Source organism: Hetaerina americana, unplaced genomic scaffold (genome assembly GCF_022747635.1).
Source record: "Hetaerina americana unplaced genomic scaffold, ioHetAmer1.1.p SCAF_2, whole genome shotgun sequence".
Lineage (NCBI taxonomy): Eukaryota > Metazoa > Arthropoda > Insecta > Odonata > Calopterygidae > Hetaerina > Hetaerina americana.
In genome coordinates this window covers 70,261,603-70,286,276 of record NW_027286763.1, presented here as the reverse complement: position 1 = coordinate 70,286,276, position 24,674 = coordinate 70,261,603, and the positions used below count along the sequence as shown (strand labels likewise).

At 34.2% G+C, this 24,674-nt stretch overlaps 1 protein-coding gene across 1 annotated transcript; it reads right to left on the bottom strand.

Annotated features, from left to right (window-relative positions):
* Positions 1-3,334: 3,334 nt before the first annotated feature.
* Hydr1 (phospholipase Hydr1) lies at positions 3,335-22,173 on the bottom strand. The gene is made up of 9 exons (XM_071585226.1): positions 21,989-22,173; positions 21,380-21,678; positions 21,083-21,252; positions 19,805-20,018; positions 18,149-18,261; positions 17,861-18,043; positions 13,294-13,345; positions 12,803-12,968; positions 3,335-10,464 (listed from the first exon to the last, which is right to left on the bottom strand). The coding sequence occupies exons 2-9, from the start codon at positions 21,488-21,490 to the stop codon at positions 10,256-10,258; spliced, it is 1,218 nt and encodes a 405-aa protein (XP_071441327.1). The 5' UTR covers positions 21,491-21,678; positions 21,989-22,173; the 3' UTR covers positions 3,335-10,255.
* Between the last annotated feature and the right edge of the window lie 2,501 nt (positions 22,174-24,674).

Here is a 24,674-nt window from a genome sequence, read left to right as displayed (position 1 = left end):
AACCAATCAAACCTTCATCACCCATTATTACCTTTCTTTTCATCCTAATCCTTTTCTATGGGTTGCCATTTCTTTCGGTATCTATACTTGGTAGATTTAAATAGCCTGGTGAACACCATCAACGACATTTTATCCGAAATTTACGAGCTTGAAAATACAAGGTTAGAGTCATGAACCCCTCAGCCGACGCCCAAGAGAAATTTGGAGAAATGATTTAATGAACGAAGCGTTCAACATAAACGGGGAGTTGATTACCAGTGTTCTGAAAGTAACGATAAGCATACCCTTAGAAAAGAAGCATGGCAAAACACACCAACAACGCCGACACTTGAGAAAGAGGATGAGAGAGAGAGAGAGAGAGAGATTGGCTGCTTTTAAGATGCTGATTTGGAGTAGGTGAAAATGATGTAGGTAGAGTGGAAGATGGATAAAGAGGCATTAAGATATGGTGAGGGTGGACTGGAATATTCAAAGAGGAAAGAGTAAGTGGATTGATAAGATAATGATATAAGTGAGATGCTGAAGGCTGAGTCAGAAATGAAAACTTAAGAAGGTGCTCAGTGAAGAGGGAGAGAAAAAGAAGAGTAGAGTAATTCGGTCTGAACAAGAGCTGTTAAATAATGTGAAGAGATGAAAAAATAAATTTTGCATGGCATACATGCATAGTGCTTTACTAAGGAAAAACGATTATCAATGTTAATCAAGAGTCATAGTACTCTTTAAAGTTAAATGAAAAACTGGCCCAGAAAAAATGAATCATCAGCGTTTGATGAAGTATGTAAGGAGAGCCATGCGTGGTTCGAGAAGTTTACGAGAGCAACCAGCATCCACGGCGTGGTGAGGCATGATGAAGCAGCAAGCTATGAGCCAAAGGCGGCAGAAAACTTAAGCCGTGACTTCAAGAAACTTGTAGATTCTAAGGGTTACCAGCCCGGAAAGGTTTTGAATTATGACGAGATGGTTTCCTTCTGGAAGAAGATGCGAAAGCAAACTTATATTTCTAAACGCCACAGTAGAAGAGAATCCACTGCTCGGCCACGAGCCAATCTCACCCTGCTATTTTGCGCAAATGCAAGCGGCTAATTGGATATTAAATCCTTATCTGTTTAACTTTCAGAAATTCCACGAGCCTTCAAGAAGTGTTTTTTCCACAGCAGCAGTATAAATTTAATTTGGAGATCACGGGAAACTATTGCATCGTACCATGCGTACGAGGCGTATCGCCCTGATGAGCACATTTTTAAATGGCGACGTGTGGCAGAAATTTATCATTATTATTAGGTAATCTACAGGTTGAGGTAGGTTTTTGGATGGACACAGCTACTTGAAATGGACCGAGAGGAAAACAATTGAGGAAGTACTTGGTATGGTGGGCGAAGAGAGAGGTTTGTTGGGAGAAATCCTATGGAGGCAGGAAAAGTGGATGAAGGGGGTATTGACCGGCAGTGGGAAGTTGAAGACTGTAATAGAGGGGAGGATGTTAGGCAAACGAGGAAACGGAAAGAACAGGATAGGGATGTTGGAAGGGATGAAGAAAGTACTCAGAGGTGAAGAGGGACCTATTGTAGAGTAAGTACTGGATTTTGTTTTGTTAGGAGTCACAAAATATTTATTTGGTAGCTGTGTCCATCCAAAAACCTACCTTAACCGGCAGATTACCTATTATGCAGAAATTTATGTAATGATGATTCAAAGTCGCATTTTTACAAAATTTTGAAGCGTTGACAAAAACAAATGCTTCCAGATAACTTTCTAGTAAAAAGAAATTAGGTACTAATGATAAATAAGAATCTATTTATTTCGGTTTTCTTTCGCTTTTACAAATCGAGTTCGCATTCCCGGTTGCTTCGTTCCGCGATAGAAGAAAAGGTGAACATGGTCCACGATTCTAAACAGAATATAATTTACTTTGACTAAATCATTTACTCGAGTATTTTTTTCGGCTTGGAGCGCATTATTGTATTTTATTATACATTAATTTTTATGCGAAAAGTTGTTTCACAAAAAGTGTTTCGCTTTACGAGAAAGATCGCGGAACGAATTATGCTCGTTGTACGAGGTTCCACTGTACGATACTCGTTCAATAATACCCTTTGAGTAATGCCCACACTGTTTGAAATATATGAGTTGGAGAGGAAATCAATACAATTTTGATTTTTTGTGAGAACAAAGGGATATTGACTGTGGGCTATTGGCATCAAAGTAAATTAATGTGCAATATCTTTTTCCCAATACCATATTATTTCACCGATCCTGAAAAGAGCTGTTCTCATAGACCATTCAGTTTTTATGGCATTTCAAGAGGGTATAGCTAGGGTAAGTGCATAATACTTAATACCCTTTGACATTAAACTTAATAAAAATTGACAGGTTTGGATAGTTCTGATTTCATGATCGCATCCATTAGTATCCTCAAATAAACCATTAATGGTGGATTATTATAAATACATTGATGTAATAATTAAATCATCGAATTTCCCTCAACATTTTGCCATTTGTTGAGGATACAACAACGTTGCTGATTTATGTGAAGATGCATTTACAAAGAACCAGGAGCGGACAATATGTGCCTTGGAAATACATGGAAAAAATACATGGAAAAGACTGGTGAAAACTTTAAACTTGGAGCATAGTTTAAAAAGCTACCAAAGTTGATCATCAAAGCAAGATAACAAACATTTAAGGTTTTTGAGACAGGAATGTGGAGAAGAAAGGAAAAATAAAACAAATGAAAGGAAAACCAATGACTAAATTATATTTACGGTAGGGAATAATAATTATAATAAATTGACTTTATTTGGATGAGATTGTGACAGTCCCTTCTTCCATCTAAGCCATGGGAATAAGAGATAGTTGTTAGGAGAAATTGAAGGAAAGGGTAGGAGAAATGTGGATGCAGGAGATTCTGAGAGGCGGTTGAATGCTGAAAGCAGTAATATAGGAGTGAATGCTGGGAACGCGAGGCAAGTGAGGAGTAGAATAGGCATTTCAAAAGGAATTTAAGGATATAGAAAGTATGCAGAACAAAATAATGAGTTTTTGTAATATTTAGTATGAGATTCAAGGATTTTTTGGGTCATGTAACTTGGGAGCTTACAAGGTGATTAGTTCGTAGAGGCAGGCCCCATCAGATATACCGTAAGTAGGAAGGCTACAGCTAACAATGATAAAAACATAGTATGTAGATTTCCAAAAATCTTAACAATCATTACTATAAATACTTAACAATCTTCAATACATAAAGTAAAAATCTGTAGCTAGTTTTATATTTTCCCAGGCAGGTTCAAGAATTTACTTATTTAAACACAATGGCAGAAAAAACAAGAATGGCATATGGACACAATATCTCTTAAAGTCTCTTATAAACTTGATAAACAAAAAAGTGAAATCACTAAATGAGATTCAATCTTAAACTTTCACTAGGCATTTATTTAAAAACTGAAGTCTACACTGTCCAACTTACAACTTGTAAAAATTTATTTGTAATCAGCAACAGTGTGTAATTGAAGGAAATATCATCAATTTTGAACAAAAGACAAGTTTCAACAATTAGTATAAAACATGCTTCGATGTCATCTCAGTAAATCAAATTTGGCCTAACTCTTAATCAATATCAAGTACGTAACACTGATCAACTGTATAACAACCTCTTGGTGAAAACTTTCCTATGGACATTGTAAACAGTTTACAAAAATAAACACAACATTGATCAATAACAGCAGGGGGGCCAATAGTGTTTCAAAACTATGTACAGCACTTAATAACAAGCCAATAAATTAACTTAAAATACAACTTTGATACAAATAATTGTCATCTGTTATCACAATTTCAGAGTGTAGCACCGGCATAGCACTTAATGCCATCTCATTATTGTGCACTTTGTCATCAATGGGATTTTGAAATATTATACTGAAAACAGGGTTAAATACTTCTTTACCAAAACATGAATAAATCAGGACATTAAAATTAACCCACCATCCAGAAATCAACACTCATTCACAAATACCATTTAACATTATTTTAAACACAACAAAAGACAGTTTTGTCAAAACATGGTGCATAAACTTTAAAAGGAAATCAGGCCTTGCATGTATTCAGTACACTTGCCTCTAATAACTTCATCATAATTCATAAACATTATAATGCTCTTCAATTTGACAATCTAGATACAAATTTCAAGTCAACTACATATCATATGGCTATTTTTTTAAGCAATGATCCTACATTATATTACTTCATACTTGGATCTACTTCAGAAAAGCCTAGATAATGTATTTCGTTCATTTGAACAGCGATCTAAATGAATTCAAATGCAGTACATAGCCTGATTATGAAAAATGTACAGGAAATGTGTAAAAACTACAAAAATTATGCCTATGCATGCAGTTCCATGATGTATTAGCATTCTTCACCATTTTCTGACAAACCCTGAACAACAATAATGTTGTGACCTTCAATAATTTCTCAATATGCTAACACTACCATTGACTACTTGCATATCCAATGAAAAATATGCATACTTTTGAAACCTAAACAAAACTGTAAGATAATTTACTTAAAAAAGTTTTAAGGTACTTTTAAGTTTGAAGCTTTGATGAAAGATCCACAACATATGATGATAACAAGTGCTACAGATAACTTTACCACACATTTGGGGATTCAATTTCGAAATGCAACAGAAAAACAGTAACAGTTGCAACATTTATCTACAGCTGAGGTGCACAGAGCCCATCGATTGAGACGGATCAATCATTGCAGCTTTCGGTTACGTACATATTTCAGATTTGGTTATATAGAAGGTGATTTGCCTCTGCTGCTTGTCTGATACTTTAAGGTAGACAGTCTCCAAAGAAATTCAGGGGTTAAGATGGATCTCTATATATATTAAATATATAAAGAACACCAAGGCTTCTTAAATCTGAGCACCCCAGATCTATAGGGTTTAACAAAAACAATATAAAATACATGGGACACTCAAGGAAAAATATTTTGACCAGATATTAATGAAACGATTTCACAATAGCAGGTGAAGATTTGTGTTTAGCATGGCCATAACCTCAAACACTTTTTCTATAAAACAGCAGCATCCAAATACAAAAATTTGTCGTTGATCTGAAGGCAACTTATGGTTTTCACAACATCTCAAACAATGGATTTTTGGACCTTAAATACTATGGTTTAGCTATAATATTTATTTGTATACCTGCCATGTCTATTTATATGCTTTATTTATCTTATCCCTGAGAGGAAGAGACAAACATTACCAACAATTCAATAAAACTCACCCCTTTGATGCACTATTTGAAGCATATTTAACACTAATGCCTTGTGTGGTAATAATTGATATGCATACAGTCCTAAAACTACAATTATATTATGGAAAAACTGCCAGTCAGTATCTTTAAAATAAAAGATACAATGCAATGAAGTTCCTTAAAACTGTTTTTCCCTCAGCTGTCAAGTTTTGTGCACATAAAAATTTTACCTTCACTGAGAATGAATATTATCTCTCACAACGGCGGTTCTCACCATAATTCAGTCATGCTGACAACTGTGCATAAAATTATAATTAAAACCAAGAAATTACAATTATAGTCATTGGAATAACCAACATTGGCAAAGGATTCACTCCAAAGTTTTTGGTCCAGATGATCAATTGAACACCTAACGTATGAACGAATGTGGTTCACATTTGTGCAGTGATGGCAGACATTTAAGATATGTGAAGGGATACCTTTTGCACAACAACAATAGAAAGATACCAAATTCCATATAATCAAAGTTTCCAAAAATTTTACCACAAGTGGATTCGACACAAAACTTAGCTCTACAACACACATTGCATGAGCTACATTGGACTTAGATACCTCGACACAACAGAATGCCAAAAGGTCTAGGCATTGTAGGAACTTCACAACTAAAAGAATTCCACTAACATTTGCAATGCATAGGAAGCACTTAATCAACTACTAAAACTGTTAAGAATCCACCATGCCAAGTTACATTGTATGCATAATCATAATAACAACCTTCATTCTACCTTAGTAAATGGATTGCCTTGCAAGTATTGTCAAGAAATTGGGTAAATACCTATACTAAAGGCATTTCCAGGTTTGCTGGTAAAATACAGGTGTCCATGATAAATAGAATAGATTATTGTGTTATGTAGTGTAATAAGATACTACGGTAATTTTGGTAAGAAATGATTAAATACTTTGTACGCATTACATATTTTGAAAACATTGCTTATTTAAATGCAATATAATGAAAGAATTACCATAGAAGATTAAAGACACCTGCATCATAGGAATGTGTGCATTCTTGAGATGTTTCGCAACAGCACAAACCTGGGAGAAGTAAATTGTAATGAGGGAGTAAAGAGGTATAAGAGAGATATATATTGATATGTACCACTTGTTAAGAATTAGTGTGAATTTAAATGCTTGCATCAAAGATAGAAAGATAATGTTTATGGAAAACTCTAAAATATTCTTAAGCAAAACACAACTTTTTACTTCTGGTACACCTTTCAGAGAAATAATTCACCTACAACTGATTTCTTAACACTCTTAAATGCCATACTAAGCACCTAATTAGCATGAAGTTTTGGGATTCTTCAACCCGAAGGCCAAGAAGTATGCTAAGGAGGAAAGATCTTTCAGATTTAGAATATTTTTACTCCTCATGAAACAGAAGAGGAAGAAATAAGCACTTTGGAGCAATTATTATTCAGAGAAAGGATTTGGTATGGTTTTGGGCAGGCACAGGAGCCCAGTCAACTTTGGACGGATGACAATTTAATAACAAATCCCATTTCATAGAGGGAGCAAATATTATATTTCTCTAAAATATACCAAATCATATTCCCAGACTTATATTTTTTCCAAATGAATTGAAGATATCTCACTAGATATCTCCTTGCCATGTGTACAATGAGCCGCAAACTTCTTAGCTTCTTTTTCAAAGATTACATTTTAGCCATTTAAAATCACTCAAAAACTACCTATGCAATTCTGCTAAATATTATAGGATTAAGAAATTATAAATAGTCACTTCATGCAGCAGTGACATTTGATCAACTTACTGAACTTTGATATTATGTCAGCTTTGCATTAAATTATTAGTCACAAGAGTATGCACAAACAAAGATGCACACCACCTCCAAAGGCCTCTCTTTACAGCATAAATCAATGGCATGGATATCCATGCAATATTCTTTTTGAAAAAGCACCAGTCCTATTGTTTTTTTTTTCATCGGTACAATGATGATGACAACCTATTACTAAGCCCTTTACATGCTTAAGAAGTGTTTCACGCAAGCTTCAAATGTAGCTGAGATACATTACTAAGAATTACATTGAAATTAAATTTTCCAAATGTATTAAAAAACCTAATAAACTGTGTAGAAAGCTATGAATCTAGTTGGAGATGAAATTCTGAGGATTACTCAGAACCCAAAACAAGTTACTTTATTCAAAAAGTGACCAGTAGCATTCTATGCTTGGAATGCCAATGCAAGTCTCTATGAAAATATTCATTCACTATTCTGGTAAAATATATGGAGCAACTGAGAAATGAAATAGTTCAAACATATATTGGCTACATTTGCATTTTTGCATGTGATTAAATGAGAGTAATTGTATTCTAAAATATTCAAAGAACAAAACTTAAATATTAATATTTAATATGGAGGCATCAAGAAAATATAAAGCAAAATGGTAATGTATGGTTGAGTGTCAAGCTATGGTCTTTGGTTTTATAATAAACTGGTAACCTAATTTTTAATGTGTTCTAATGTAATATAGAAGCACCGCTAGGTAACATAAGATATACCTTGAGAATATACAAGCTGAATTTAAAGGAAAATGCAAAAATACTTAGTATTTGTCAAAAAAATAAGACTAGATTGTTAACAATTCCATGAATACAGAATGGACTAATGAATGGAAAAACAGTTCCACTGAACCACTTCCACTGTGGAATATAAATACATCATTCACCAAAAACCTTTACTAAATATCTATCATACACACCCATGAATGCAGTATAGACTCACTTTATACCCAGTAAAATAAATCTTAGTCAAACAATTTTATCTGAAAACTGTCCAGAGAAAGTAGAAACAGATGTTGATGCACCCAGTTACTCAACATAATAAACAAATTTTGCAATTAATTATGAGCTAACTAAAAATTTAATTTGCCATACATCATTTTTCTCTGGAATGTAACCACCTAGGGAATATCATTTCATCCATACAAAACCTCAATTTTTATGATTTCATGGACGAAATTTACTATAGTGATTTAATCAACATACTCCAGAATGCATTCAAAAATCAATTTAAATGGCATGAATCCAAATTTTATCAGATAATACACACATAACCGATGTATTTTAAACACACAAATGATAAAATATGATTTTAAGGCATATACACATGCAATATAGATGATGTCACCTAAAATTTAAATTGCAACATAAATACAAGTGCTGATTTACATTAGGTACAGCAAGGTAGAATCAGATTTAAAGGATGGATAATATTAACTATGACCCATCACGTTTGGATCCTAATGCTCAAGTGCTGACAGATGCAAATATTACAAGAAACGACTGGTATATCCATCATCGATATCTTACACTGCAGATTATTTCGTGATCCAAATAAAATATATACTAAGATTTCTTCCAAAAAAGTCAATTTCTTTTGGAAATGGCCTGAGTTCATGCAGAACACTTTAAGATATGGTGCTAAGCTTTTACTTATGTGTTGATCTACTATTAAGATTTTGAAGGGATAAACATTTTCCACATGATCCATATGCACCCACTGAAGAAAACACAAAAGGTTGCTCTTTCATGGTAAATTCCTCAATGAGTTTGTTTTTGAGCTGCCAATGGGTCTATACTAATGAGTTTTTCAACAAATGAACAAACTCTCTGCCTCATTGAAGTTAATTAAAGGTAACACAGTGCATATAAAAATACTTCTATTCTATTGAAAGGTGTAGATTGGCGACCGTAAATTTCACATTTAATTGTACTTTTAATCAGTGGAAAAGTGTGGCCGCCTGAAAATTCATATAAAATCATGGCAGGACTTTCAAAGTTAAAACAGATTTCCTTAAGCTTTCTTTTGGTGTGCATTTGTTTGTACTTGAAATAAAGCCATAAAAGTCAATAACTATACAGTTTTTCATGATCCAAAGTAAAATCGACAGCAAGAAATGTTTTCCTCGTTAACTAAGAGCCATGAAATAAATGATGATGCTTGTAACTCAATAGCATTAATTTAAATAATAAAGCTTAAACAAAAAAATATTTCTATCAATTTCAAATGACGAAGAAATCTTTTGTTGAGATAAAACATACAGAAAAACTGATTCAATTTTCTAGCTCCCACGAATGAAAATGTAGTTTTGGATTCAGTTAGAGACATTAAATGTGGATTTAAATTGAATGGGTGGAAATGAATGACATAAATCTGTGATTTTCGTAGCTGCTATCAATAATTAAGATTTCTAGACCAATGTTTACCAGTAACACTCAATCACTGCAAATAATACCAATATGTTTCTCTTGAAATCAATAAACTTCCCTTAGTATTGAGAAAGAAAAAGTTTCTCTCTTCAATTTTGCAGTGATTAAGGAACATTGTTACATTATGATTACTAATTTTTACTTGAAGGTGTCATAGACCTTTTTGGGCCATTAGCATTAGCTTTTTTATTCTGCAGTACCTTGACGTCAATTCGAACAGAAACTAATAGCGTATATTTAATATTTCACAACCTAATTTGTCACTAAAATTAGCATACTGTTAAGGGCCTAGTAACAACAAAATAAATCCATCAGTATCAATCCACAGTGAAAGAGTCAGTAGCATAGTCCACCATTAAATATTAACATCTTAATAACCAATAATGAAATTATATGAACAAAAGATAGGTATTTTTTTAAATATATGAAATCTTGAACAAAATAAATAATGTCAGTGGAATAAACATGAATTCTAAAACACATTCTAACATTACTTGGGCAATGTTATGTGATGTAAACAGGAATTTTGGAATGTTTCAGAAAAATGTGTATTTATGCTTGAAACTTAACAAACTTTGTTTCTGATCATTGTAAGTCATGAATAAAAGTTGAAGAACTTCACATTCTTAGTCCTACAGAAAAACATAATGAGGAAGTTATTAATGCCTTCTTTCACTGAAGTAGTAAAACAGATCTTGGATCTTACAATAAATTAAGGTGGGGCTACATCTGTTGATCCTGAAACTTCTGATGCTCCACCATTGATAAGCATGGCTTTGAAAAACTGAGTGAAGAGACGACACATATACTGCTCGTGCAATGGAAACAACCTTAACCCTTCCATAAATCCAATATGACCTCCTCTAGCTGTGACAGCTAGTGCAACGTTTTCTAAGCATGATGCTTCTGCCATTGGGATTGCTGAAAAATAAAAGAATCCATCAAAAAAATATTAAAAATAAAGTGAAAATACTGTGAATTTAATACATTCAAAATAGAGAGGAAGTTAAATATTTCACATAAAAAATGGCGTTCAATATATCCATACAAGGCTCTAGAAGGTAGAGAATATCAGACAGAAGGGGATTCTTACTGAATATCTGGGATACCAACTGACAATAAATTAGGGCAATTCACCAGATGATATTCTGCCAACAATATAAACAGCTCTTAAGAGTTTAGTACCTCTGCCTATAGCCTAACAATTTGACAAACCACATTTTTGACATTCTTAAGCAACAAAAGTACAGTGTGGCTCAAATAAGAAATTCAACTTTGAATCCCTTACTGTAAGGGATGAATAAAAACCATCAAATTCCACAGATTTATCCAGTATGTACAGCTCAATTTCAGCAGGTATAAATATTTTAAACTTCACTTTAACATTTTTTAAATGACATAAATGTACAAGATGAGGAAAAAAATAATCACACATAATACTTCAACCCCTTTAAACATGTACTTGTACTATCTATTGAAGATCAAGGTTGCTTACTACAGAGAGTGGTTATCCGAGGTGCAAGGAGAAAGGAATTGAAGAGATAGTGGCAAAAAAATATCTGTAGATATGGTAAACTGATAAGTAGCACCAAAACGTTTTCATACTTGGGTTGAGAAATATTAGATAAAGATGATTTAATCCCACACTTAAAGTATCCGGAAAACATACAGCAGATGAGCTCACATACACAGTATAAGAAACATTAAATTTCATGGAGTATTTGAAATTAAATGGAGTCATAAAAATGAAAAGACATAAGGGTAATAAAAAAACCCACTCTCAGTTGCAATCAGAGAGATATATAAAGCTACTGAAATAAACCTTCACTTGAGGCATCTCTAGGTAGCACTTTGATAGAAAAATAAGACGAACAACGCATTGGTCATAGATGCTACTGTTGTACGCCTAATGCATTGAAGTAATATACCGTAATAATAGGCAATGTTAAAAAAATGCCATCACCGGAAGAAATTCAAGTTTTATGTTATTAAAAACAGCTTAGCTAGAAAATCATTTAAAAATACTCTGGATTATAAGACAAACCATTAAAAATTATGCAAGCTTTAGTGATTCAAAGCTGTACTGACTCCACCATGACGTTATCTGGAACTTTTCTACAATCACCACAGAGAAACCATAATATGCTGCATAGAAAAAATTAATAATTGCCTAAAAATGAATAGGAACTGAAAATGATTAGAAGATCATTTTCTGGTTTAATTTTCCTCGTCAAATCATAAACACAGTAATCAACCCGAAGGTCAGTTTGGTAGGTGATGGTAGGGGCTACCCAGTACTAAGCCCAATGGCATGTGGAATTCACACATTAGGGAAGGAGGGACAGTCTCTTTCCCTGAGCCGGTTATGGTTTCCCAGAAAGATCTGCAACAATTATCCCACTCATGCAATTTAATCCGGAAATTCTTCACTGCGAAACCAAGGACAAAAGACTTGATATTTTAGAACTCAGAATTGTAAAATTAAATAGGAATGTTATTTTAAATCACCATTTTTTAAAATCACTCTCCTCTCCTAAGAATCCCCTTTCCACAGTGAAAGTGAAACTCCCTCTCTCCTATCGACTCCTCCTTTCGCTTATTTTCCCATCCAACCCCCCCTTCTACCTTTCACTATCAGTATGTGTCAAACAACCCTTCCCAGATAATTTCCTTCTTAAAATCACTCATACCTCATCCCTTAACCTGCCTCTATCCCTTCGCTGTCTCCTTACTGCTTAATCCTCATTTATTCTTCCCTCCTTCCTAATGCCAGGGCACAATTTACCCGCCACTGTCCTCTCAAATAATTACCACAATAGAATGGTTTGATGCGTCACTTTGTAGAAGCGATTCATATCGGAAAGGAGGATGCCTTGTTCTTCCACCCATTAATTGTTTTCTGTGACCTAGGTTTCGACTTGAACAGATGATGACTTTGTAAGTCGAGGCCTGGGTCCTGAGAGTTGGATTGTATGTGGAGGAAAGGAGTGTTTTGTTTTCCAAAATGACCCTCTTTGTCCCCGCCTACCTTACTCCTCACTCTTTTCTCCACCTCCCCCTCTTCCTCAAACGGGTATTAATATGATGCATCACTTGTTGAATCTTGTCTTGTACCTGAAGATGGTTCAAAGAACTGAAACACGTTGTGCGTTACAATAAATCTGAGGAAAAGTGCAGAGTTGTTTCTCAGAAAGACGAACTTCCACTATATCTCGCCTGATTCTGTTGAATATAGTCCTTCAAGAGTTCACCCACATACCTTCATAAGGTTGGAAAGGATCATCAGCAGCACTGAGGCATAACATTGGAACTTGAATGTGATGTAATTTGTTGTGAAGTGTCGCAGCTGCATAGTAGTCATCTACAGTATCAAAACCAAACTGCTTGGCTGTAAAATGTGAGTCAAACTCCCTAATTGTTTGGCTCTGGAATGATTATACAATAAATTTAACATTATTTTACATACTCATAAAAATCACCACTACTTTTACTTTAATAAATATAATCAAAAAAGCTTATTATGCAAAAGTTATTCATTCAAATGCAAAAGCTTATCAGAATCAAATTCTATATTATTATATTAACAACTGAACAAAATGAGAACATAGAAACCTTTATTGGGGCTATTGAATTTAAAGCAGGCCACCATAGCATTTAAAAATATTCATGCCATTAATTACAAGTACATAAAGAAGAAAATTTGACAATTAATTACTGAGAAACTTTAATAGTCATGGATCTAAATAGTACCTTTAGTACTTTATCCAAATCCCATGGTCCCACCTCTAAGTGCTTACCACCCCTGAAAATGAAAATACTATAATTAAAAACACATTCTCTGCATCACATTGTTTTCTCAGAAGTACTTTAATGTGAAGTACATGCTGATTCTAATGTACCTTTCAATTAAATTAATTCCATAAATTTTAATCCGGAGAAAGGTAAATAGTTGTTCAAAACTAAATATCTGATTCTAAAAATTATGAAAATTTTTTCTAAAACCATTTTTTGAAATAAAATGCGCCAAGAAATTTTAAATTCTTGAGGTATGCTAGATTGAATTTGGTATTTAAGGCCTGGATATTTGATTTATTGTTACCTTGATGCCTAAAATATCAAGTGAGGCTTTCCAGTTTTTTGATGGTGATAACATTTACAAGATACAATATTAACACTAGTAATATTTTATCTATATTATATTGTGGTGTATAACACTATAATTATCATAGATATTCTTTTTCAATTAATAAAATGACTGCATCCAGGAATTCTATAAATAAAATAAAATACTGCCATTGATTAATTTATTCATAGGCAGTAATCACACAATTTATTGCTATATTAAACACAGTAGCCTCTCCATTATCAGATACAACAGAAAAGGTTACCTACCAAACAAAATCTACATAATAATTCAGATTTGAACAAAACCTAATTGACTCACAAAAAAGACAATCCTATTTATTTAATTTCATGTAGTGATATTTATATGTCAAATATTTTGGACATTTATCATGAAGCCATCAAGATGTTTTTCTACATGTGTGCCAGGTAAATAGAGCATTATTATTTTGAATCTGAAAACACCAACAAAATATGTCATACCTACACTGCTCAGTCTATGTCATGTACAATATGCATGTGTTTATCTAGTATTCCTGTGATACAATTATACATTACTCTGTATGCACCAAATGAATACAATAAACTTATGGTTGGCACACAAATAATGTTATCATGAGGTATATTTTAATACTTAATTATTTTCATGGAAAAATACATTTAGCTCAACAAAGCATGGCTATATTGGGCTTCCGTACAATTTGTACTGAAGAGTAGCAATTGGTGCCTCAAAGCGCATAATACTGGCATTTATTATTACAGGTAATATACTGGTGAAGGTATATTTTGAATGAACACAACTACCATATAAATATTTTGACTAGCTTAACAAAACACAACCCAAAATCCTACTCTACAAACAAACCCCTCTTCACCTTGGTATAATTCCTTCCACCCTTAATCTGCCCAACTTCCCAATCTCATTCCTGCCCCCCTTCTTTGTGTGCCTAACATTCTCCCATCTAGCACATTCTTCAACATCCCACTACCATTGCATATGGTTTTCATCAATTTTTCATGTCTCTTCATGATTTCTACCCCCCATACCCAGGACTTCCTCATTTGCTTTCCTTTCTGTCTACTTCACCTTCTCCACACCCACATTTCAAAAGCCTCCAATTTGCACCTATCACCCTGCATCAATGAGTATGTTTCCACACAGTACATAACTATGATCCATATGAAAGTTTGAATGAGCCTTTTCTTAACACCCTAACTCAACTTTCCTGTCATCAATGCCGTACTACTTGAGAAGCTTTTTTTCCTACAGCAATTCTTGTGCTTTGTCCCTACTACTTTGACCATTTTGGTCCAAAACACTTCTAAGATACGTTAACTGTTCCAGCTGCTCTAATTTTTAAACCAATGCCCCTGCAAAATTAGACATATAAGTATTTAGGTCTTCCTACACCTCAACAACACAGTATCCCTGATTGAGTCCCCAACAGATCAACAAGAAATCCTGGAGAACTTTAGATTTTGGAAAGATTCATGGAAAAGGGGAAGGAAATTGAAGGCAAATATATGTACAATGAAAGCGACCATATTTGAAGAGGAGAAGAAGAAGAAAACAATTTCGTAGAATGAGTGTTAATGGCAAATAATAATGGTGAAAAAAGAAAAGGGTGATATTGCACATTTTGACAGAATGTTTGTGAAAGATTTGCAGGATACATGAAGAGATTAACCATTTCGGTTACACAAATATTTTGATGGGTGCCATAAGCTTCAAGGGTAATTTGGATCAAAGTTTCAATACATACACTAACTATTTATCAATTAATATATTTTTTGTTTCTTTTCTGAATTTGCAGGGATATACTACCTGTTAAATATTTGAAAATAAACTTCAGTATCATGAAATAACTATACATAATTTTACAATATAATTTTCAACTTTAAAATGTTGACAAAATATTTTGCTTACTAAACAATATTTCAGGGCACATTAAAATTTTCCAAGTAAAATGCAATTTAATCCAAAATATGAGCATTTATTGAGATAGAGAAAAAAGATAAAAAAAAAATTAAGAAAAAATTAAGCAGGTAAATCTGGTTGATAACTCTTATAGTGAAGCAATTCAGGATAAATCAATGGCAAGGCTGAATGTAGTTGTTTTAGGGACATTAGATGAATTAAAGCCATATGTCTGTGTTAATTGAAGGTAATAACAATTGTAGGAAACAAATTTATATTACATAGTTCTTTTGGCAAATATAAAATAGATTTAATGGTCAGAAGGGAACAGTTTTTTTCATAAAATGCAAGCATTTCATACTTAATTGGAACTGAATTTTGGTAAACACTTTCCCTGAACATGTGGTGTATAGAAAATCTCACAATAAATCAAAAAGAGAAACAGATAATCTTTTAGTCATTCCTAATTCTATAAAAACATAATCAAAACCTTCATCATTTATGCTAACTGGATACTATTATTCAACATCCTCTAGTTAGATAATGATTTAGAGTGTAAAAAATAATTATTTTTTATTGCACTCATTTGCTATTTTTAGAGTAATGTTTATGGCCTGAAAGTCATCTAGGTAAAAGTTAAAAAATTCCGTTTGTGACCGTGAATTTTCAAATATACAAGTTTTTGAGTTTTCCAAATTTATTGCAAAGTGGGAGAAATATCATTAGCATCCCATTCAGGTTCAATACAATGGTTGCTGTTGTAACTATAATGAATTGCTACCAATATAAAAACGCTTTTCTGCAATAAGTTTTGCTAAAGTTTCATGCTCAAAAATACAATCTTGAGTTCTGATTGATAAAAGAATGATGATTATTACTGATGATGATACCAGCCATTAAGGTATGGCAGTGCTACATATCTCGCATGAATGCTATGAATTGTTTGCTCCCTTTCCATCAAAACTGTAACTATTCTCCTTTGAGAAAGCATTTATATTCCAATTTTTTCCATTTAAGTTCAACCTTAATGCATCCTTTTCTGTTTGTAGTAAAAATACTGTGCAAAATTACATAATTTTTTGAACTTATCCTGGACTTTTGCAGCATTTCATCCAAATATTTCAGTTCAAACCCAACATTTCAAGACAATCTGTCATTGCCTTTCCAGAATTAAGATATTATGAAATCTTCTGCTGGGGATGATCCAAAATTGAAAATAACAAAGATAATAACAATGCATTAATGCTGCTTTACAAAAATAAGTAAATAATACACTGCAAAACTAAATGCCAAACTATTTGAGTTGAAAAAACAGCATTCCAGAACACTGTCACACCTACTTCAAATATAAATAAACCTAATCCAAATAACAAGCACTAACATGCCACACGCCTTCTAGAAAATGGGGGTCTTTCCAAAAGTGGTAATTTAATTAAGTTAGAGGATAGTTACTCTGGTCACCAATGATAAGCAGTAGTACTGCAGGAAATGATCACACAGTTGGGGGGATTGCATCAAATCCTACCCACCACCAGTTATTGGCCCGAGGTTGGCTTGGTTTAAGCAAACATGGAGCTTACTTAATGCCCTATGGAATGTGAAACTCAAAAAACAGGCAAGGCATAAGCTAGTTTCTTTTCCTATGATGCCTTTGGTATCATAAGAAGAGAAAGATCCGATACCCAAAATTTCATATAGTTTGGGTGAAGCTGAGGGTTGGAAAAATAACCAAGAACTGACCCTGAGCCTGCTTTAGCCACTGGACCACCATTTATCAAAAAACTCTTCAATAATTTGCTATTAGCCCTAAAATTTAAAATTCCTTATTGCTTATACCATATGCAACATCATTTATTACAATAAAATATGGATCAATATAGAAACCACATGCTTATGTGTGTTCTTAAACTCCTGCAACAGAGTCATATCAACAGAACTGTGTGAGCCAATGAGGGTTGAAAGTCATCATCATATTGCATGAAGGTTGAGACATGTGATGCAAAAAATTTTTTGATTTGAAATTTTAATGACAGTTATGATGCAACCTTGAGGCAAAGTGACCTTCAATTCAGATTAAGCCAAGATGCAGAATCTCGCCCATGACCCTTTGGGCTACCAAATTGTCAGGTGCATGAAAACATGATACAAAATTAAAAGAAAAGATATTTTTATGGCAAAGAATGACCATTTACCTATTACCCAAAGTCTACATCACATCGCAAAAGATGAATATTAAAAATTTAACACCCATTACTTTCATTAATACACAAATATCACCTTTCTATGGTCCGGCAAAGATTTCCCACGAGATGGCGATTAAGGAGCAGATTTAACAATGGTTTCTCAATACTTTCTGAGCCTTTAAATACATTCCATGGCACTGAGATTCCCATAGCAGCATTTAATTTCTTAGATGCCTGGGATATTTTTTCTCCAGCCAAGTAATTTCCTAAAATCAGCCTATGAATGCAAAAATCAAACATTTACAACTGGTTATTATTACTTTGCCTTCACACTAAATTGAGATGTTAACATTTAAATACATGGAAAATTACATAAACATACCCTCCCATTGAGATGCCCGTTGCCCCAATAGGAGCATCTGGGCAAATGCTTTTAATGTGGTCAACTACTTCGGATAGATCTTCAAAATCACAGGCACAATAAGTTCGAGGAGTCTATTGATTAAATGAGAGAATGTGATCATAATTAGTGTAAGATTACATTAGTGTAAACAGTTACATAGTCTATTCACAATAACCTGAAATTCATCACAGAAAAATATAGTGTGAAAAGGCTGTACCTGGCCTTTATTTACCCAAGAATGTTACTTATGGAACCTTGAAAAAGAACATAAATGCTCTAATATTTAATTAAACAAAAATCATATTTATGAGAAATGTTGGCCTAAAGGAGCATGCAATAACTTATTGATCCAACACTAAATACAGATACAATTGATTCTTTGAAACATAGCTTAATGGAGTATATTATATTTTATAATGAAAAACTATCACTTTTTAATTCCACAGAATTTTATTCAATGATGACCGAGGTTTCCATGTTGAACATCATCATCAGATCTGGTCACAAAATTATAATTTTCATGATAAAACTAAATAGAGAGCATTAATTCTCTTTGATGAACTACTTTCCAGTTTTTCTGACATTATATAAGATCTAATAAAAGATAAATTGGCCCAATAAAAAGAATATTACATGTAAAAAAGCAGTATTATGATTAAAAAAAGTATTCCTACATTTCAAGAGATTCATTAGATTATTCATTAGATTATTACTTAATGAAAGGGAAGGTGCTCTTTAAGGTAGATGTATGTCCCATTTTATGATGCTTCAATATATTTATATATGGTTTCTGATGACAAATTACATTTCAATTTATACACCAAAACCACTGATGGATGTTAATTTTAGGCTAACTTATTGTGATTGACTTTCTTGATATATATTAATTGCACTTAGCTATTCCAATCTCTTGCTCGCATTATCAAATTTAGCAATTCGCTTATTAACATGGAATCCTCACTCTTTCAAATATAAACAAAGAGTGGGGAAGACCCTACATAACTAGCTTAATCCATGAAGATTTCTTCTAAGAGAACACAATTACCTTGCATACTGAATTTGGAGCAATATTAATATTCATCTTCCCTGTTTACAAAGGGACTACTGATTCAATTTAACTCTATATCATTCAATAAAAGACATAATTATTATGACAATAGTACCTAATTAAAATGGGATTGACTTTTTTATCATCTGTATTTTTAAGGTGATTATCAGGTCAAATATGACTTTAAAACTAATGCTTTACCATTTAGATATCATGCTATGACATGAATACTTTGCATTTTTCTGGATAATAAAATGAAAACTGAAATATCATGCGGGCTGTTTTTGTTATTGACTAAAAATGTGTACAGTAATATTTCATTTGGTATTTCGAAAAGAAAAAATCTAGAATACATACCTTATACTACCATATTTTATGTCTTAAACTCTGTACAAAACTATAGTTTAGTAAAATAACTAGTTATGGACTTCATGCATATTTAAAGTGGTAAAATAATTGTACAATCTTGAGTTCCAAGATGGTCTTTAAATTGTAAGGATGGATGGATTGCCATCTTGAGTAAGATTTCAATGCATTGAAAATGTTTAACACGGGCACACACTGTTTCCTGAGGGGAAAGTAATTACCTTTAGTGGTACACCTCCTAGACCTCTGTTATTAAAAACAACACAGCATAAACCTTCTTGGCAAGCAGCCCTCACTAAGCCTTTCACATATTCTGCTTGGCTAGCCCCTGTTAGCCCAGGCAAGATGATAACAACTGGTGATTTTTCATTTCCTTCTTCATTCTCCATCCAGTCAAGTGCCACTTCACCTCCATCTTTCAGTTTCAAAATCTCTCTGTAGAGAATAAAAAAGATAACATAATGTAAATAAAAATTGAATGACCAGAAAAATGTTTTAAGGCTGGCATTAACCCTAATTACTTTTATTAAAAAACACATTCTCTGTTGCACACAATTGTGAGTTCGGTTATGCCTCGAACTTGACCCATAACTCACACTTGATCGGCATCTTCTGACAATTTGTAACCAATACGAAGCAGTAGGCGAAGCTCTAGATAAATGGAGAGATCTTAATACTGAAAAAACCCTGAAGCCATAACAATATTTCATTTCCTTCCTTCTTCTTAATACAGACTCTGTGTAAAGTAGCTCTAGGGGCATAAAAATTAAACTACTATCACTTCCAATGTTTCAGTTAGAGCTTAATTATACATTTGAGTAATGCTTATGATATACTTTACCAATTGAATGGATTTATTAATATTTTCCTTACATTCATTAAATAGTGTTATCGTATAAAGCATACGAGAAAAATATATCTGTGTTACTTCACCTAGTAACCTTCACCTAATATGGTAATTATTTCAGGAATGTAACATATGTGAAAGCTGAGGTAATTTTGGAAAATATATGACCTCAACTACCGAGTTAAATCGACAATTATTTAGAAATAGAAAGTTCTCACCCAAGACCGATAACCAGTACACATTTACAGGTCACCTACCGATGGTTTGTGTTAAAGTTCCACTACTAATGCCATTCAATGCAGGGTAAGCACTGCCCATTAGATATCTTATCAACCTTAGTCCCACCTACAATAACGCATGAGGCAAAGGACAGCTGTTTAGCTGTCGCACGTCTCACACCTTTCATTTTTACTAAAATCATTCTCTGCAACTTTGGACATGTTATATACATTATTAAACTATACCAATAATTATACATGGCCATGTAAATACGCAGGAAATGTTGCACTCATTTTCAGGTACCAAATTATGTTAGCAGGGTGTCTAAGACTGTTTTCCCTTTCCATGATTATGCACCAATGCTACAGTTGTTCTACATTCTTGAAATTAATGAATATTAGACGATCACAGTAGAAGCACTGTTCATACTTACCTCCTATAATTAATATCTGGAAGAATACTGGAACGAAGGACGCTGGCCAAAACTGTCTGAATACGTGATTCGAAGCACCACACTGTCGGCCAATACTTCTCCCTCAGAATCGGCACGTTGGTTTCTAAATAGTTTCTGAATCGACCTTTTGAGCAGGCAATTATTGGTTTCTACAAGGAGTATAAGTGTGAATGAGCACGCTGGTTTGTTGTTCAAATATTCTAAAAACTTATCTTAAATGTATCATCAGTGTAAATTTATAAATCACGGCACAAATCTAGATTGAACCGTATCTACCTTAACGGCAGTCTGAAGATAATACGTTACAAAGCCGGTCCCAAGTATCACAGCTACCGACCACCTTGGCAATTCGGAGATCGAATCTAGACTGCTTAAAACGAAATCCATTATGTTTTCCTGAGTAATTCTCTTGCAATTCTTCCGCAATGCCGGTGGTTTATCCTTCTACCGCAGCCTCTTATCTCCCCGATATTGTACTGGCTGCGGCAAATCATTCACTCGTGGATTCATTACGGCCTTGATATTCTGCTACTTCAGAATTGGAAGTGGAGTGGGGATGAGATCGGCAGCTAAACCTGCAAGTAGTTGGGAGGGTATTAATTCATACTTTGGGGCGCTGCGTATGCTGCCGCAATTTGCACCGCGAAAAATAAATTTTCAACGACCAAGATGTTTCATTTCCACTTGAAGAACACGTGCAAAATTAAAATGAGTGAAAGTGTTTATATTTATCTGCCAGCATCACATATTAAATTTAAAGATACATTAACGACGATACTTGTCAGAAAAAATAGTGAATAAAAATGAAAAAATATTGTATACAATAATAAATAATGCGCAAAAAATGCCCTTAAGGTTCCAGTGACAATTACACCTTGTTCTTACTCCATTAGGTCCAATCCAATTAAAGCAATGTGAGGAGGAAAGACCATTCACAGCAAGTAAAAAATCTTGGCTTAATGGTTAGTGCGGCGTTTGTAATGCACCATTGTTTCCATGGGCCTTCTAAATTATGATTTTGGAAGTAATACCTTTGTAGATTACACAAAATTAAAATAAAATAATAATAGAAGAAGTTATCACCGCTATGCAAAGAAAGATTTCGATGATAGGTTTCAATCAATGATTTACGATATGCGTCGGAAGGCGAACGAGCTTGCACAATACGGCATGATTGGTGCTGCCATCTAAGCTCGAAAAATTCAGCTATTCTACAGCAGTAGGTAGCGCGTTATTTAAATTACTACAAATCTTAATATTGCAGTAGCATGAGCATTCTATGTCTCCTTAGAATTTTAATTTACGTGCTCACAAATACCTTCTGTAGCCTCACGTTCCGTGATATTATTGAGAAAATGCTCAGCCTCTGTTTTCGCCAACATAATGCTCCGCAGGAGTGTAGGTGCTAAATAAAGAAAAAAAATAAAATGTTTTGATGTACTCATTGTTAAAATGTTTATATGGGTAAGCCTTAAGTGGGTAAAATTGCCCTTAAGACTTACCCATTTTACCCAGCGGCTACTTTACAATTCAGGGGAAACTATTAAGGAAAAACTTAAGTGGGCAAAATTGCCCTATTATGGTGTCCCGCCCGAAAAAATTAGCAAATTGTTCCTGAAAGACAAATTCAGAATTGCTTTCTACATCAAACAAAATTTAAAAATGTTCATAAATAAAACTAAAGATAAAGTTGAGCCACGGGAAAATAGTGGGATATATGAAATGGTTTGCGGGGATTGCGGTGCGAGGTATGCCGCAAGTATTTGGGATCCGTGGGAGAAAATTTGGCAAAAAAGAATTAGATAAAGTCCAGAGAAAATCCGCTAGATTCGTTACAAATTGTTATGATAAGAACACAAGTGTGACAGGTCTCTTAGGGGATTTAGGCTGGGAACCACTTGAAGTGCGGAGAAAACAAGCGAGGCTTAGACTTTTAGAAAGGTTCAGAACAAACGAGTTTAACTATGACACTGAAGGAATTTTAATGGCCCCACACTACTTAGGTAGATCAGACCACAAAGATAAACTAAGGGAGATAGATTCCAAGACAGATAGGTACAAATACTCATTCTTTCCCCGAACAATCAGAAATCATAATAGCAAGAAACCGAAGTCACTTTCGAAATATTAAAAACGTTGAATTTACAAGTCGGAGCAAAGTTAAACACTGCAAAGCTTTTAGGTATACTTTCAGGTGCATGTGTATGTTAGTTGGTAGTTTTATTGTGTTTGCATGTGTGTGGGGTGTAAGTGTTCATGCATGAATGTATGCCATGTTTTTTTTATATATGATTTTGTGGTTATTGCATGCGGTTTTTTTTTCTTTTTCTTTTCTAAATTACGGGTGGTGTCCTAGCACCCCCCGCCACACGCCCTTGCGGCGGCTTGCGGGGTATTAAGTAGATGTAGATGTAGACATTAGCAATTTATTTACTTGCGTACCAATATCGGAAACTTTGCTTAGGGTGGAAGAACTACTCAAGGATTCCACCATTGCCCAAAATATCTCAGACGAATTGGTCCCCCTCATCAAAATGACAGTTAACCAGAATTATTTTAGTTTCAACCACACCCTTTACAGCCAAACGGATGGGTTAGCTATGGGTTCCCCACTGTCCCCCTTCCTAGCCGAAGTCTTCCTCAATTCTGTAGAAGAACATCTTTTTAATGCTGACAATCAGCATAACAAAAACGTGGGCTATTGGTTTCGTTACGTGGACGATATACTATGCCTATGGACCGGAACCAAACGGCAGTTAGACTCCTTCCTTAATTTCCTAAACAATCTTCATCGGAATATCTCCTTCTCCATGGAAAAAGACGTCAACGGCACCATCAACTTCCTCGACTTGACAATCACAATTAGGGATAATAGACACGAATTTGCAATTTATAGGAAACCCACATATACAGACCATATAATTTCTAATGATTCCGCACACCACTTTTCTCACAAACACGCAGCCCTCCACTCCATGATCCACCGCCTCCTACACATCCCCCTTTCCCCCAAAAACTTCAAAATTGAACTCGTGAATATCACTAATATAGCTACCAACAATGGTTTCAACCCCAAACTAGTTGACACCTTACTACGGAAAAAACAAAAAGCACTGGCCATAAAAAGCATTTTCGTATCTCAGCCCGCAGTATCTAAAGATTTTAAGTGGTGCTCGATCCCGTTTCTGGGAGATCTTTCATATAGGATTTCCAACTGCCTACCCACCTCACTCAAAGCAGCCTTCTACCCACCCATAACCCTCTCCAAACTTCTAGCCAATGGAAAAGACACCCAGGATAGCCTTCTCAAATCAGGCATTTATAAACTGAAATGCGAGGATTGCAACAGCGTTTATGTCGGTCAGACCGGCAGGAATATAAAGTTACGAGTCAAGGAACACGCTAGGTGTCACAAAAATCAGAATAACAACTCTCTCTTCGCCAAGCATTTACTAGAATTGAACCACAGCAGTGACTTTGTCCCAGAGATATTACACACACTCCCAAAAGGATTAAAAATGGACGCTCTCGAGCAATTAGAGATTAGAAGGCACTTGGTGAACCCCAACAC